This window comes from Sesamum indicum, linkage group LG7 (assembly GCF_000512975.1).
Source record: "Sesamum indicum cultivar Zhongzhi No. 13 linkage group LG7, S_indicum_v1.0, whole genome shotgun sequence".
Lineage (NCBI taxonomy): Eukaryota > Viridiplantae > Streptophyta > Magnoliopsida > Lamiales > Pedaliaceae > Sesamum > Sesamum indicum.
Genome location: NC_026151.1, coordinates 8,016,867 through 8,032,473, shown reverse-complemented (window position 1 = coordinate 8,032,473; position 15,607 = coordinate 8,016,867). Strand labels below are relative to the sequence as shown.

The 15,607-nt window shown below is 34.3% G+C and overlaps 2 protein-coding genes and 1 non-coding gene across 6 annotated transcripts in view; 2 read left to right on the top strand and 1 right to left on the bottom strand.

Annotated features, from left to right (window-relative positions):
- Nucleotides 1,129-4,711, bottom strand: LOC105166582. Of its 4 annotated transcripts, none has more exons than XM_011085983.2 (6): nt 4,551-4,679; nt 2,746-2,819; nt 2,381-2,624; nt 2,065-2,152; nt 1,661-1,727; nt 1,129-1,511 (listed from the first exon to the last, which is right to left on the bottom strand). In XM_011085983.2, the coding sequence occupies exons 3-6, from the start codon at nt 2,508-2,510 to the stop codon at nt 1,458-1,460; spliced, it is 339 nt and encodes a 112-aa protein (XP_011084285.1). In that variant the 5' UTR covers nt 2,511-2,624; nt 2,746-2,819; nt 4,551-4,679; the 3' UTR covers nt 1,129-1,457. The 4 variants fall into 4 exon arrangements, with proteins under 4 accessions (XP_011084285.1, XP_011084284.1, XP_020551062.1 ...); XM_011085982.2 differs by having other exon boundaries at nt 2,381-2,535; XM_020695403.1 differs by lacking the exon at nt 4,551-4,679 and adding an exon at nt 4,002-4,022 and having other exon boundaries at nt 2,381-2,535.
- On the top strand, nt 6,908-6,993 carry TRNAY-GUA. The gene is given in 2 exon segments: nt 6,908-6,944; nt 6,958-6,993. It is a non-coding gene; the product is annotated as a tRNA-Tyr (tRNA).
- LOC105166581 overlaps nt 7,778-15,607 on the top strand; it is a gene marked incomplete at its 5' end in the record, with an annotated part of 11,287 nt that continues 3,457 nt past the window's right edge. Inside the window, 5 exon segments of the mRNA XM_011085979.2 lie at nt 7,778-8,065; nt 8,354-8,451; nt 8,568-8,633; nt 13,928-13,971; nt 14,876-14,945. Of these exon segments, the coding sequence (XP_011084281.2) occupies nt 7,778-8,065; nt 8,354-8,451; nt 8,568-8,633; nt 13,928-13,971; nt 14,876-14,945 (566 nt within the window).

Here is a 15,607-nt window from a genome sequence, read left to right as displayed (position 1 = left end):
TGAGATGCATTTATATAGGTGAACGGCGTATATACGTTCAGTGTGTGTATGTACACATCTGGTTCGTGGGTCCGACTCAACGGTCTAGAGATTCGGAATGGGATGAAACGTGGCGCTCTTGAAAACGTGGCAAAAAGGAGCAACACTCTCTCTGTCGTGAGAACGGAATGATTCATAAAAGTTAGTTATAATTTAACTATAAATAAACATGGGCAATAATTTTGTCCTATGTTAATAATTTTATATGTTTTATTTCCAAAGATCGAGAATTATTTATTTGATATTATGGATGACTAGTTATGAAGGTACCGTTTCGTCAATGTATGCCGGTCCGGTCTATTACTATTTCTTGGATATTCTAAATAATTACAAGATAAAATTGTCCCTTATGAAATTTCAAGTATCTGAACAAAATTTAAAAACAGGACATTTCTCTCCTTAGGAATTTAGCACGGACTTTAGCAAGAAAGTCATCTCTAGGACAAAAGCCACTCCCTTTAGATTTCAAATGCTCAAATAGGAACAAGAAGTTCGGCATTTTTATTCGGGTCGGATTGTACCTGACCCAATGACCCGTTATCATCAGTTGTCAATCATTCAACACAGAGATTCTAACTAGTAAATCCATACAAATATAAATGTTTTAGCCCTATAAATACTCAAAATTATTTTGAACCAAAATATACCATTTTATCTAAAATAATTCCCGTCGATCTCACACCCGAACTATCTTAAATATTGAAAAATTTTAATTGAAAATCTCCCGACAAACCTAAAGGTTAGTCAGCTTCTCATGTCATTTTTGAATTAAACTCGTACCTTGAAATTTTAGAAAACTATATGCGTGTCTCATTCACAAAGTCATAGGATCAATTCAAGCACGATTTCTTTGCGCACACAGCCATTGGCTCGGCTCCTTTGCATAGCCATGGATTCAGTTCAAGCTCGACACATCAACCAGGCCAACTCAGCTCAACCCTGTAAACGAGCTCGATGAACTAGAGAGCTTGCTGATTGATTCCGACGTTTGGCATATGCTATGACAGCAGTGCTCTTTGAAAAGACCAGACGGCGATCGTCCATATGCACAAATTTTGCAAGAGTGGCAGGTTTCAGTTGTGTGCACTGTTGAAACGACAATGATACAACAACTTTTAGACACAAACTGCTAAACTTACTGCTCAAATATTCGGTTGTCAGCACTTCTGGTATTCTAAGAAGGCAAGCTAACAAACTATAAGATTAGGACTACAAGTTTGATCAACTCATATATTGTACAACAACCATGAATGAGGTTCTCCGAGCAACCGAAGGTTTGAAGAGCAAGAGTCTTTTTCTTGGTTTAGTTAATGTTTACAGTGAATTCTGCAACATGGAGTCGGAGAACGTTCATCCCACGAACAATTCTGATCTTTCTGCCCGAGTTGGTGGCCCGAAACTAACTTCAATAAGATTATCTAATCAAAGAGCCCCTCATCTTGCCAGATATCAACCAAGAAGTCGACCATCTCCTATGAAAATGCACAAAATGATGTAATGGGATTCTCCAGAAAAAGAAATGTGTTTGTGCAGTTAAAAGAGGATTTGAAACGTCATGGAGCATGTAAAGGGAGAGCCCAGAAATGTGCATCTCATAGGAGGATTTTGCCAGGTGACTTACGGGTAACGGAATTGGCTCAGGGAATGGGTCGTGGTTTGAGAGCAGGTCTTCGTAGGTCGTCGACCAGCTGCAAAAGCAATGAAAGGCATCAACGTGGAGAATACCAATGAAAATAAACTGAAAACTTAAACATCATCACATGTTATGTCTTATGGTATACGGGGAAAATACATATTATGACTACTCTGTTTCCCTCGTCTGGGAAAATAAATCAAACTGCTCGTTCAGCACTTCATCCCATGTACAGAAAAACAACAGGAAAAGAAAGCAGCAGGTTGTCATGTGCCACAGTTGCTCGAAACTTCATACAAGAATCGTCTATATGGATAGAACATCCAAGAACAGGAAGCAATTTGATGAAGTCTAAATTCTAATATGGGTGAAACAGAGATTACTTAAAGTACCTTATAATTTGATCCTTGGACGTTCTTCCCGACCTCTGGGATGCATTTCCAACCCATTTTCTTCTGCCCTCGTTCCATGCAATCGCAGCTACATAGCAGATTTAGACACATTACTGAATCAGCATTTCAGATACCATTAAAAAAAGCAGACTCAATAATCATAAAAATGCACATCGTGAATATTATGATTCGGTTCAATCAATAAAAGGAACAATCCATCTCAAATGTTTTTTTTCCAGTAAATATGATCTTCTTTTAAAGAAAACGATACCTTAATTTCCGACTTAGTCAGATAAAGAGTATAAGCAAGACTTACCATGATTAACAAATACGGAACTAGTCGGGCTATTCTCTGTGGGCTTTTTCTGTTGGTTGGAAGGTGTAGAATTTTCCAAAGGTTTCTTGTCGTTGCTGTGGGAAGTTCTTCTGCTGTTGACTTCCATCATGTCACCATTCCCCTTTAGTAATTGTCTGCAAACAGTAAACTTCAACTGCCGTTTCGAGTTTGTGTCGAGAAGTCTTATGAATGAAAGTAAGCAAAGTGGTAAACAAACAATGATCTGCATAAAAGAGATTTTCCTTCAACAATAACGAATTTGGGAGAGAGGAAAAAGGTTGTAAAACAATCTCAATGAGATTAAATAAATGAATTCAAGATTATGTAAAGCCAACAACACTTACTAATTATACAAATAGATAGTACATGCAGTAAATGGGCCACTTGGTGCTAGCAAACACTCCTCAGATAGCAGGACCTGGGGGCAATAACATGGAGAAAGGGGAGAAAAGACATTAACAAAAGCAAACTAGAACAAGGAAACCGTTCAAGCCGTCCTAAACCGAGTTGCATGGCGACCATAGACTCTACCAATAAAAAAAATTCGACATGTATAGACAAATTCAGCAACTAACCAAAGGTAAAAACTGTACACTGAAAACAAAGAGAATCGAAAGACAAAGAATCAAAGATAAGCATTAAACTTCCAACTGATGTAGAAATTTCGTAAGGATGCTAGCAGACTAAGGATCATTTACCCTTCAATATTGTTAAGAGTTTTTATTCATGAAACTATCAAGTCTGATTGGAAGGTCAAATCCAATCAATTGTTCCATGAGAATGATAAGAATTTCGAACATTTCACAATCACTACCTCACAGTAGCATAACTAGTTGTAAAAGTCTAGAAGCAGGAAAAACAGTTATGCAGCCAGCCACTGCTGTTAGAGCCAAAGACCATCAATGCCTTATTACTTGTTCTACCAGTTGCTTGATAAGGGAGCAATCTTACTCTTCGGAAACCATCAAATTATGTCAGATTTTTATATGCAGACAGCATATTATGTTATTGCCCAGTCTCATAACAGGGAATCACTTAACTTTGATGCTGAGTAATGAACTAACGTTGTATGTCCAAGTATCCAACACTGACAAAAGTCCTATAACTGTAACAATCTCCAAAACTTTTCATTCTCTGGAGCAACTGAAATCTAGTATTAGCAAAGGTATGTGAATATCAAAGTTCAAAGACCAGAATTCGTATTCCAGTTTTACCTCCCAACAAGGATGCCTGAAATGCGACAGACACAGAAAAGTGCCCGCCACCACCCCCCAATGTTTTATGAGGAACCAGTTAGAGAATAAGGTCCATAGCATGGTTGCATCAATCTTATAGCACTACGAGCAAAGGATCATACGTTTTCTAACCACTTCTTACATATAATAAGAGATGAACTATTGCCCCAACTTCACTAATTTATACAAGGTACAGGGACCTATATTCCCGGGATACTCTGCTAATCATGTTATATTCAAGATTCAAGACTTTCTAGTCGCTTTTTCACCTTCATACCACATTCAGACATCAAAGAACCCCCATCACTCGTATGTCTAATACTCAAATGCACACTTAAATATAAATAGTTTAATGATCATAATACCTATAAAGCTCAAAGCTCACGAAAACTTTCCATAAAACTCTCCAAGACATTTATTCCGTAATGCAAGGATACCATCATACATGCTCCCAAAGTCCTGCGGTAACCATTATCGACTCAACTCATTGCCAGGTCACAACATGAATTCACTTAAGTCTTGCAAACCTGGTACATATAAACATTGAATCCAACAAAAGGAAACCACACGGGCATCATAACACATGCATTTTAGAACAAAAGTCAAACAAGCCTTGCCATGCATAGAGCCAAAAGAAATTCAAGAAACTTAAGAAGTTTAATCCAAAATGAAAAACCCACTAATCTTTCTCACAAACTACAATCCCTTTGCCCCCATCAACTGCTGAAACCATCAAAAGATCAACTCCCTTGACAAACACAACCCAAGAAACCCACAAAGGAAAAGAAAGGGAAAATCATGAAAAGCATGTAAATTAATCAACAAGGAGACGTAAACAAAGAAAACAAAAACAAAATACAAAAAAAAAAAAGAAAAATAAAGAAAAAGACAGAAGAAAGAGAGAGAGATTGTACCTTTGCAGGGCTCTGCTCCAAGGGAGGGCCAGGCAAGAGAGGAGAGAAAAGAAAGATTTGTAAGAGGGAAGAGGGGGTATATATAGGCACAATGTGAGCTCAAGAATATTGCAAATTGCAATGTCCTTTTCTTGGTTTGGTGGCATCCTCTTTCACCTTCTTGATTCTCTCTCTCTCTCCCCTGTCTCTTTCGAGCTGACGTGGATGTGGGGATCTTGCCGGATAAAGCTCATGGTTTCGTGGTTCACGTGGTGGTCGGAAATACCCTTCCAGCCGGCCCACTAGAATCTGTGCGGGGGGGTTGGTGTAGGGTAGAATTTACAAAATCGTCCTCAAATTTTAATAGAATCTCAATATTACCTTTTTAATTTTGTCAATTTGTTCTGCTCCCATCTTGGTAATAAACTTCAATCAATGAATAGTAACATCATTCTTATTACATGATCAAATTATGAATATAAAGTAAAATGCATTTTTATCCACAACATGTTTTAATCTTGATCTTTCCAAATCAGCAAAAAAAAAATATATATAATTTCGTATTTTAAAATATTAAATTATTATTGAGATAAAAGAAAATTATCTTGAAAATATGTATTAATGTGTCACTAAAAAATCGAATTTTTACCTTCTTCTCGATTGCAAACGAACATCAATCATCCCAAGGCGAAAATCTCAATGCTACTGCAAACCATTAATTCAAATAATAGCTGCTAATTTACAGGAGAAATTATCGACAAGTTTCCCTGAAATATAACATAGTTATAAATATATTTTTTATCATTTGAAAATTATAAATATTTTTTACTGTTTCATAAAATTATGTAATTCTTAAATGAAGGTGTGGAATTATCAACTTTTCTCTTGTTGTATTTTTTTTTTTAATAATAAATACAAAAATTGGACGAGATGGGAAAAAATAAAAAATTATAAAAAAACCTTTAGCCCATAAAGCTTTTTAAGTTTATTTTTTTAAAATAAGTAAAATTATAACTTATAATTCATAAGAATATTTTTGTCAGTTCATAATTAAATAAAAAATAAAAAACTGACAAAAATTAATAGATTGAGCTAATTGTTAGATAAATATTAAAATTAAAGGAGTATCTATCATTTTTAAACGAAAAAATATTTATAATTATAATAAATTTCAAGAAAACTTGTTATGCTTTACCATAATTTATATCCACAAATACATTACAAGACTACATAAATGTTAAGGGAGGCCCAACATGGTGAAGGTGCTTAAATTAGTTTTGTGGGTCCAAAGAAAGTGTGCACCTACCACTTAAAAGCCAACATAAGAATCCAAAAGGTTATTTTAGGGATTTTACAAAATATATATTGTTATTAACACCGACAATTTCCTTGTTTTAATGTAATTAAAGTTGTACGTTATGAATGAAGGGTGATTATTTAAAGATTTTTTCCGACCACAAGATTTTATGTAAATTATATTTATTAAAATAATCGAATAATCACGATAAGTCTATATATACAAGTATACATGGCACATTTACATGAATTAATATGATTTTTTAAAAGAACATTATTATTTTAAAAATAGGTTAATTAAGTTAATAAAATAATAGCAAGTACAAAATATGAAAATAATAATAATAAAAATAACAGAAGAAAAATAGATGTGGAAGTTGAGAAAATAGAAAATAGAAAGTTAAGAAGAGAATAAAGAAAATTAATTAAATACTAGAAAAATAAAAATTGACACACCAAAATTAAGTGAGACACCAAAAGAATGCTCCCACTGTATATATAATATAGAATAAGGTTTTAAAACTCATCAGAGTCGGATTGAAGAAATTTGGCGTTAATAAGATGGATTTATAAGTTATTTGAAAATCACAAACTATGGAGAGATCGTAACGCGACTCTCATGAAATTCAATTACACATCACATCAAAATTGTTAACCTTATTTGAGTCACTTCTTCCATTTGAAAAGAAGGAAAGAAAAGGAAAAAGGGACAAAATCGATATTTTTGACATATGTTCACGAGATTTGACAGTTAAATTAAGTTATTTTGCAGTTTATTCATAGCAAATTTTAAATATTATATAATATGGCATGTAATGCAATTGATGCTACACTGTATAAAATATTATCTAATTCAATTTATCAATGTTATGATTTGATATCCACAATATGGTTAATTAAAAAAATGAGAATTTGTAAGTTACAGAGTGCAAAGCACCTCAAGTATGATTGATATGGGATTAATGCCTATATATCATCTAAATTAGAAACATGATTTCATAAAAAATTGGATGATAGTGACTGTCAACAATTTTTATTTTGTTTTCGGCTATATATTATATACACACGTAGGCTTAACAAAACCGGCCTTAGCTCAGTTGGTAGAGCGGAGGACTGTAGTGTGCCCATAGCAATCCTTAGGTCGCTGGTTCGAATCCGGCAGGCCGGATTTTTATGTTTTTCTAAAATTGCTTCATGCGACTTCAGCTATCTATTTTCAACATAAACACGTTTAATGCACATCTGAACTACTAAGCGAAAACGGAATAAATTAGATTGTACAATTTGAACCTCAGATGCTCACTGTGTTCATTTTGATGAGATTATTTGAATGTTTCGAAATTTAAATTGATTTTTCATATTTTTTTGTATTTCTACTTATTATTTTTGAAGCTAAATAATACATATTCAATTGAGATAAATTGATTATAAACGCGTGAAAGACGATGATCACTAACAAAATGATAGGTAATTCAAGATAATCTAATATGTCAAATCGGGATTACGGACAATGTATAATTATGACAGATAATTGTATTTTTTTATCATTAATAAATTTTTAAATTTATTTATGGAATGTAATTAATAAATTTTTTTTTAATTATTAATTCTCCAATTCCGCCAAGAGTCGTTTCGAGGCAATCGCGACTTGAATCCAACAAAACTGAAAATTCCATTAGTTACTGGCAGATATGTTGGCACTGCACGCACTTGATATTCCAAGCAGCCTCCAATACGCTCCCCATTGCATTTACTTATCTAAACCCCTCGGAGCTCCCTCCCAAAACCCACATCCGTTTTCCCGTTTCTCGGTTCACCCCTAAAATGGCTGGCTCAATCGCCCAATCGGTCCTAACCGTTCGATCAACCGGAGCCACCGCCTCCCTCCTCCTCCACAAAAGGTCCACTGTCTCCAAACCTCCGCCACTCCCTGGTCTCGCTCGAATCCCGAATTCTACAACTCGCTCTGTTACACCCGCATTGTCCCACGCGGTCCGCTTCAGTTCTTCTACCAGAATCAACCAGGTCCGGTGCCGAGTCAACAGGTCGGGCTCCGCATACTCGCCGCTGAATTCCGAATCGAACTTCAGTGACCTTCCGCCCACCGAGATGGCGCCTCTCTTCCCGGGATGCGATTATGAGCGCTGGCTTGTACTGATGGATAAGCCTGGTGGTGAAGGGGCCACGAAACAGCAGATGATCGATTGTTATATTCAAACCCTAGCTAAAGTCGTCGGAAGGTTGATGTTATGATATTTCCTCTGCCTTTGAATTTTTTTTTATTAATATGCACAAATATGTATTTTATAAAGCCCAGACACAATCCTTTCAGAAAAACTAGCATTGGAACACTATATACGGCTGCTGAAATGAAAAGTGCGCAGGTCTAATGTGTTGGTATGAAATATGGTGCTATATAACAATGTTATTGGAAATGGCGAATACTGTGCTAATTTCTTGTTGCGCAATACATTCCCCCCCTTGTGTATTTGCTATAGTTTTAATGTGTGAGCTTGTGTTTTTTATAGTGAGGAGGAGGCGAAGAAGAGGATATACAATGTGTCTTCTGAGATGTACTTTGGGTTCGTGTGTGAGATTGATGAAGAGACTTCAAACAACCTTGAAGGTTGGTTTTGGATAGTTTCATAACGAGGACTTGCTTCTTTCATTGCTAACTAAACACCTATGTCTGATCGGGTTCTGTTTGTTTTTTGTTTTATATTGGCCCTTGGTTGTATACAGGTCTGCCTGGTGTTCTGTGTGTTCTTCCAGATTCTTATGTTGATCCTGAGAACAAGGATTGTGGAGGTAAATCTTCTTACACTGTACAAGTATCTAATCATCACCAACTGAATTTCATTGTGGTTTCATGTGCTGTCTGTGGATTGGCATGAGGTTGCTCCTTATAGTTAACATATGCACATATTCTGGAATCTTTATGTAACTAGAAATGTTAAACCTCTACTTGAGTTGAGAATATGAAGTTTAATATTCTTGCATAACTTGAAGCAAAAATAAATACATAAATAAACAGTAAGTGGTGTTCCCATTCAGATTGTTATTGTAAGGAATGCTTAAATAATGGGGGCATTATAAGTTATCTCACTCTAGCGCTAAAAACTCTTCAGCATGATTTCATTGACAAGCACTTTTCTCTATTGGTTTGAATTCTTTCAAGACAACTGTGTAGCAAGGCAAGGTGACTCTGAGCTGACCTTTGTTTATTAGCTACCTACAAGATTGACAATTCATGAGCAGTAGAGGATGTATGGCAACCTTGTTATCGAAGTAGAAGGTAATTTTTAATGTTTGGTAGATCAAAAACATTAAACCATACTAAAAGATCTCATCTATTATACGTCTAACTTATACACTCTAGACCTATTCTCAGTTAGACATACTTCCATTAACACGGATCTGATTCCAAATTTACCATCAAAGTAAGAGCCAAACCAAATCAATAATCTTTAGAGTGCTAGGAACTACTGAGAAGGACGGCAATGAGGCCAAAGCAAAATGTTCCACTAAGATGGGGCACTTGTGAATAGAACCCAAACTGATTGATCTCAATCATTACATATCTTGCATTATGTGCCAATAAATTCATCAAATGACTTAAAGTTCATCTTCCCAATAAACAAAGATTATTCAACAAAATAAACAAAAAGATTGGCAAAACATAAGCGCGCGTACACAAGAACACCTATACTTCAAAAACAATAACTCATTTTCCTTCATATTTCCCAAGAAAATCACAAAAAGATAAATTCAATCATATGAATGAATCACACAAAACACAAAACACAAAACCAGAAAGCGAGTAGAAAATGAGTTACCGGTCGACTAGAAAGTCCAATCGAAAGCCTTTGTCCTCGTTTGCTTGCACAATAAAAAATATGCCAAAGCACTAAATTTAAGAAATTTCATAAAAATAAACACACAATTGACGCACACAAGTTAACATATACACACATGCATAGACGGAGGGAGCAAGAGTGTAGGAGAGAGGAATTTACTTGGATGATGAATCGAAGAAGAAGATGGCGAACATGAATTGAGATAGGAATGACTAAAATTAAAAGATAGTTCCATTTTTCAATCAAAAATATTATATTTCTCTGTAGATTTGATGAATAGGGTTTTTAGTTTTGCTTACATTTTTCTATAGTCTATTGTGTAGGAGTAGTTTCTAAACTGTTCACTCCTTTGAGAATTGTGACCAACAAAACAAATGCAGTCTCATGTTCTAGCTTAAAAAGACACCTTTCAAGGATTTAAGTAAAAACTTCAAAGGAAATTCAAGCACATTTCGATTTTCTCTGAATTGGATGTTTATGAGGGAAACAGCCCAAGTGAATCCATGATGAGAGCCAACTGTCCACATCAATATTCAACAACACAATTGTCACCAAATAAGTCCTTCCGTTAGTCAAAATTCATTGAATTTACTAATATTTACCTTGATTGACTGATTACTGACTTATTGCAGGTCATATAATTTTTTTTGGATTAAATTACCCTTTTAACGGTGAAGATATACCTACTCACATGCATTAACACCTGAAGATATATGATGGTAATTTAGTCATAAAAGTATTTGATCTACAGTAAGTCAGTAATAAGTCAACCAAATGTTAATAAAGATTTTTTTTTCTTGTTTTTGTTAATATCAGCAAATTCGGTGAATTTTGACTAACGGAGGAGTTTATTTGTTAAATGAAAGAAGGCCTCAAGGGTGCTAGATATAATTTCACCAAATCTCAGGGAAGGAGAGCGTAAATATCCCTATATATTATTTTGTTACGCGGTGTGATGTGGATGGTTGCCATCTTTGTTTTGTTGGTCACAATTCTCAAAGGAGTGAACAGTTTAGAAACTGCTCCTACACAATAAAGTATAGAAAAATGTAAGCAAAATTGAAAACCCTATTCATCGAACTTATATAGAAATATAATATTTTCGATTGGAAAATAGAATTATCTTTTAATTTTAGCCATTCCTGTCTCGATTCATGTCCGCCTTCTTCTTCTTCGATTCATCATCCGAGTAAGTTCCTCTCTCCTACACTCTCGCTCCTTTTGTCTATGCATGTGTGTATATGTTTACCTGTGTGCGTGAATTGTGTGTTTATTTTTATGAAATTTTTTAAATTTAGTGTTTTGGCGTATTTCTGATTGTGCAGGCAAATGAGGACAAAGGCTTTTGATTGGACTTTCTAGTCGACCGGTAACTCATTTTCTACTCGGTTTCTGGTTTTGTGTTTTTTGTGATTCATTCATGTGATTGAATTTATCTTTTTGTGATTTTCTTGGGGAATATGAAGGAAAATGAGTTATTGTTTCTAAAGTATAGGTGTTCCTGTGTGCGCGCTTATGTTTTGCCAATTTTTTTGTTTATTTTGTTGAATAATCTTTGTTTCTTGGAAATATGAACTTTGAGTCGTTTGATGAATTTGTTGGCACATAATGCAAGATACGTAATGATTGAGATCAATCAGTTTGGGTTCTATTGACATGTGCCCCATCTTAGTTGAACATTTTGCTTTGGCCTCGGATATTTTTCACTAAGTTCATGTCAAATTACATCAAACTAGTCACAGGGCTCTAACTTATTTAATTGAATAGTTTACATCTTACAATGGGACCATAAAGTGGTCTGACTTGGGGGTGGATACAGCTTATGACAAAATCAAAAGTCTGCAATTGAATAGGTAAAAACCATGCACCCATCATAAGTTTAGCTGGGAATTAGCCATATGTTTCATTATGAAAATGTGAGAGGACTTTCCATTATGTGAACACTGTCGTTACCAGCATTATATTTCGTGTTATGAATTGGATATTATGACTGATGACTTAATTTAGCAAGTGTTACGGAGTAAAAGCCAAACACCACTGCTATATCACCAACACACAACTATTCACTCTAACAATTGTTACTGATTGCAGAAATATGATTTTCATGTTGGTTGGTTGTCATTACTCATTAAACTTAATAAAGACAGGTACTATCAATCATCCGGGTGTATTTTGCTATCCTATCTTCTAAGTCAATATGTTTTAATTAATATAATCAAAATGAACGCATAATCATCCTCAATAATAATTGTTTTATATGCATACTCTTCGAACAAAGGCATCAAAATATTGACACATACTACATTGAGAACAAATTGACACACTAGAATTTCTACTAAAATTATACACCAATTCATAACAACAGATGCAAAAAAAGTTTCCTCTATATTCTTGTACCATATAATTTTGCTTATTTCTTTCAAACTAAACAAGGATAAATCAGGTAAAACTTAGAACTGAGGGTTTTTTTTTTCCTTTTATTTGTAATTTCGGAGAGAACCTCACAACCAAGTCCTACTAACCATGAAATGCATAAAAAAAAAGCATTAAGAGAAGGGTTCCAGTGATAAACCTTGAAGATACAACAATTATTCTGGGGAAATGGGCAAGCTTGGTTGCCTTGGCATAATTTTCAAGAAGTGAGATTTGAGGGGGGGGGGGGGAACCACTTTACTCTTTATAGCTTTAATGTAACATTCTGGCCAAGGTAAAACGGCTAGTTCAACATATTAACGAAAATATGCCCTACCAACACATATAGACTAGACTGGCACATATTTCATAGAGAAGCAATTGGAAACAATCAAATAAAGCTTCCAAAAAAGACACCACTTAGGGCATTGGGATAGTTTTTTACTGAGATGAAACTGATAGACTAAAGCACAAAATCTCAAGTATATCTTAATAAATGAAATTTTGAATCTCATCCAAAAGAAACTCATTGATCAATTAGAATTGAAAAATAATCACTAGTAGGAGTCTGCTGGGGATGTACATGAATAAGCACGGGGTTAGTGTGAACAACTAAAGCAGTCAATCAATGTTTGGAGTGAGAGCATGCCAATTCAAGAAAAAAGGGTCTGGAACTACATGAGAAGAGAAAGAAGTGGACAAGGAAAATTTTCATAGTCTTTCCAGAGGAGTGAATAATCTTGTATAATTCTTTTTCTATTAAGTTTCCATTCTTATAGGTTAAATGTAGTAAAGAAGCGTTTTCTAGTATTAAAATCTAATCCAGAAAATGCTCTAGCTTAAAAGGACACCTTTAAAGGATTTAAGTAAACACTTCAAAGGAAATTCACTCACTTTTTGACATTCTTTGAATTGGATGTTTATGAGGGAAGCAGCCCAAGTGAAATCCATAATGAGAAGCCAACGGTCCACATTAATATTCAGCAACACAATTGTCAACAAATAATTTTCTATGTTAGTCAAAATTCATTTTACTAATATTAATAAAAAAAAAACTGAATGAAAATTAATATATTTACTCTTGATTGATTGATTATCAACTTATTGCAGGTTAAATAATTTTTTTGGACTAAATTACCCTTTTAACGTTGAAGATATACCTCCTCACATGTATTAGCACCTGAAGACTTATGATGGTAATTTGGTCATAAAAGTATTTGATTTACAGTAAGTCAGTAATAAGTCAACCAAATGTTAATAAAGATTTTTTTTCTTGGTTTTTTTTATTAATGTCAACAAATTCAGTGAATTCTAACTAACGGAGGAGCTTATTTGTTAAATAAAAACAAAACTCAGGGGTGCTAGATATAATTTTTTAAACTACAAGAGGTTTATGTATAATTACATCAAATCCCAGGGAAGGGAATGTAAATATCCCTATATATTATTTTGTTACGCTGTGTGATGTGGATGGTTGCCATCTTTGTTTTGTTGGTCAAAATTCTCAAAGGAGCGAACAGATTAGAAACTGCTCCTATACAACAGAGTATAGAAAAATGTAAGCAAAATTGAAAACCCTATTCATCAAATTTGTAGAGAAATATAATATTTTCGACTGGAAAATTGAATTATCTTTTAATTTTAGTCATTCCCATCTCAATTCATGTTCGCCATCTTCTTCTTTGATTCATCATCCGAGTAAGTTCCTTTCTCCTACACTCTCCCTCTCTTTGTCTATGCATGTATGTATATGTGTACCTGTGTGCGTCAATTGTGTGTTTATTTTTATGAAGTTTCTTAAATTTAGGTTTTGGCGTATTTCTAATTGTGCAGGCATACAAGAACAAAGGCATTTGATTGGACTTTCTAGTCGACCGGTATTTTTCTACTCGTTTTCTGGTTTTGTGTTTTTTGTGATTCATTCATATGATTGAATTTATCTTTTTGTGATTTTCTTGGGGAATATGAGCGAAAATGAGTTATTGTTTCTGAAGTATAGGTGTTCTTGTGTGCGCGCGCTTATGTTTTGGGAATTTTTTTGTTTATTTTGTTGAATAATCTTTGTTTCTTGGGAGGATGAACTTTGTATTATTTGATGGATTTGTCGGCACATAGTGCAAGATATGTAATGATTGAGATCAATCAGTTTGGGTTCAATTGACAAGTGCCCCGTCTTAGTGGAACAATTTGCTTTGGCCTCATTGTCGTCCTTCTCAGTAGTTCCTAGCACTCTAAAGATTATTGATTTGGTTTGGCTCTTACTTTGATGGTAAATTTGAAATCAGATTTGTGTTAATGGAAGTATGTTTAACTGAGAATAGGTCTAGAGTGTATAAGTTGGATGTATAATAGATGAGATCTTTTAGTCTGGTTTATTAGCTCTAGAGGGCATCCCAGAGTCATATGATTGCCTAGTAGTTGAATTTTCTATTCTTTCCAGCATTTGGTGACAATTGTGTTGTTGAATATTGAATATTAACAAAAAGCAAAAAAATAAAATTATTAACATTTGGTTGACTTATTACTGACTTATTATAGATCAAAATTACTATAATATGTCATCAGGTGTTAATGCATGTGACGAGGGTATATCTTCACCATTAAAAGGGTAATTTAGTCCAAAAAAATAATTGGACCTGCAATAAGTCAGTAATCAATCAATCGAGGGTAAATATCAATTTTTATTCTGTATTTTTGTTAATATCAGTAAATTCAATGAATTTTGACTAACAGAGGGACTTATTTAGTGACAATTGTGTTGCTGAATATTGATGTGGACAGTTGGCTTCTCATGATGGATTTCACTTGGGCTGCTTCCCTCATAAACATCCAATTCAAAGAAAATCGAAATGTGAGTGAATTTCCTTTGAAGTGTTTACTTAAATCCTCGAAAAGTGTCTTTTTAAGCTGGAGCATGAGATTGCATTTTTTGGATTAGATTTTAATAATAGAAAATGTTTCCTTACTACATTTCACCTCTAAGAATGGAAACTTAATAGAAAAAGAATTGTACAAGATTATTCACTCTCTGGAAAGACTGAAAATTTTCCTTGTCCACTTCTTTCTTTTTCTCATGTAGTTCCGGACCCTTTTTTCTTGAATTGGCATGCTCTCACTCCAAACTTGATTGACTGCTTTAGATGTTCACACTAACCCTGTGCTTATTCATTTACATCCCCAACAGACTCCTACTAGTGATTATTTTTCAATTCTAATTGATCAGTGAGTTTCTTTTGGATGAGATTCAAAATTTCATTTATTAAGATATACTTGAGATTTTGTGCTTTAGTCTATCAGTTTCATCTCAGTAAAAAACTATCCCAATGCCCTAAGTGGTGTCTTTTTTGGAAGCTTTATTTGATTGTTTCCAATTGCTTCTCTATGAAATATGTGCCAGTCTAGTCTATATGTGTTGGTAGGGCATATTTTCGTTAATATGTTGAACTAGCCGTTTTACCTTGGCCAGAATGTTACATTAAAGCTATAAAGAGTAAAGTGGTTCCCCCCCCCCCC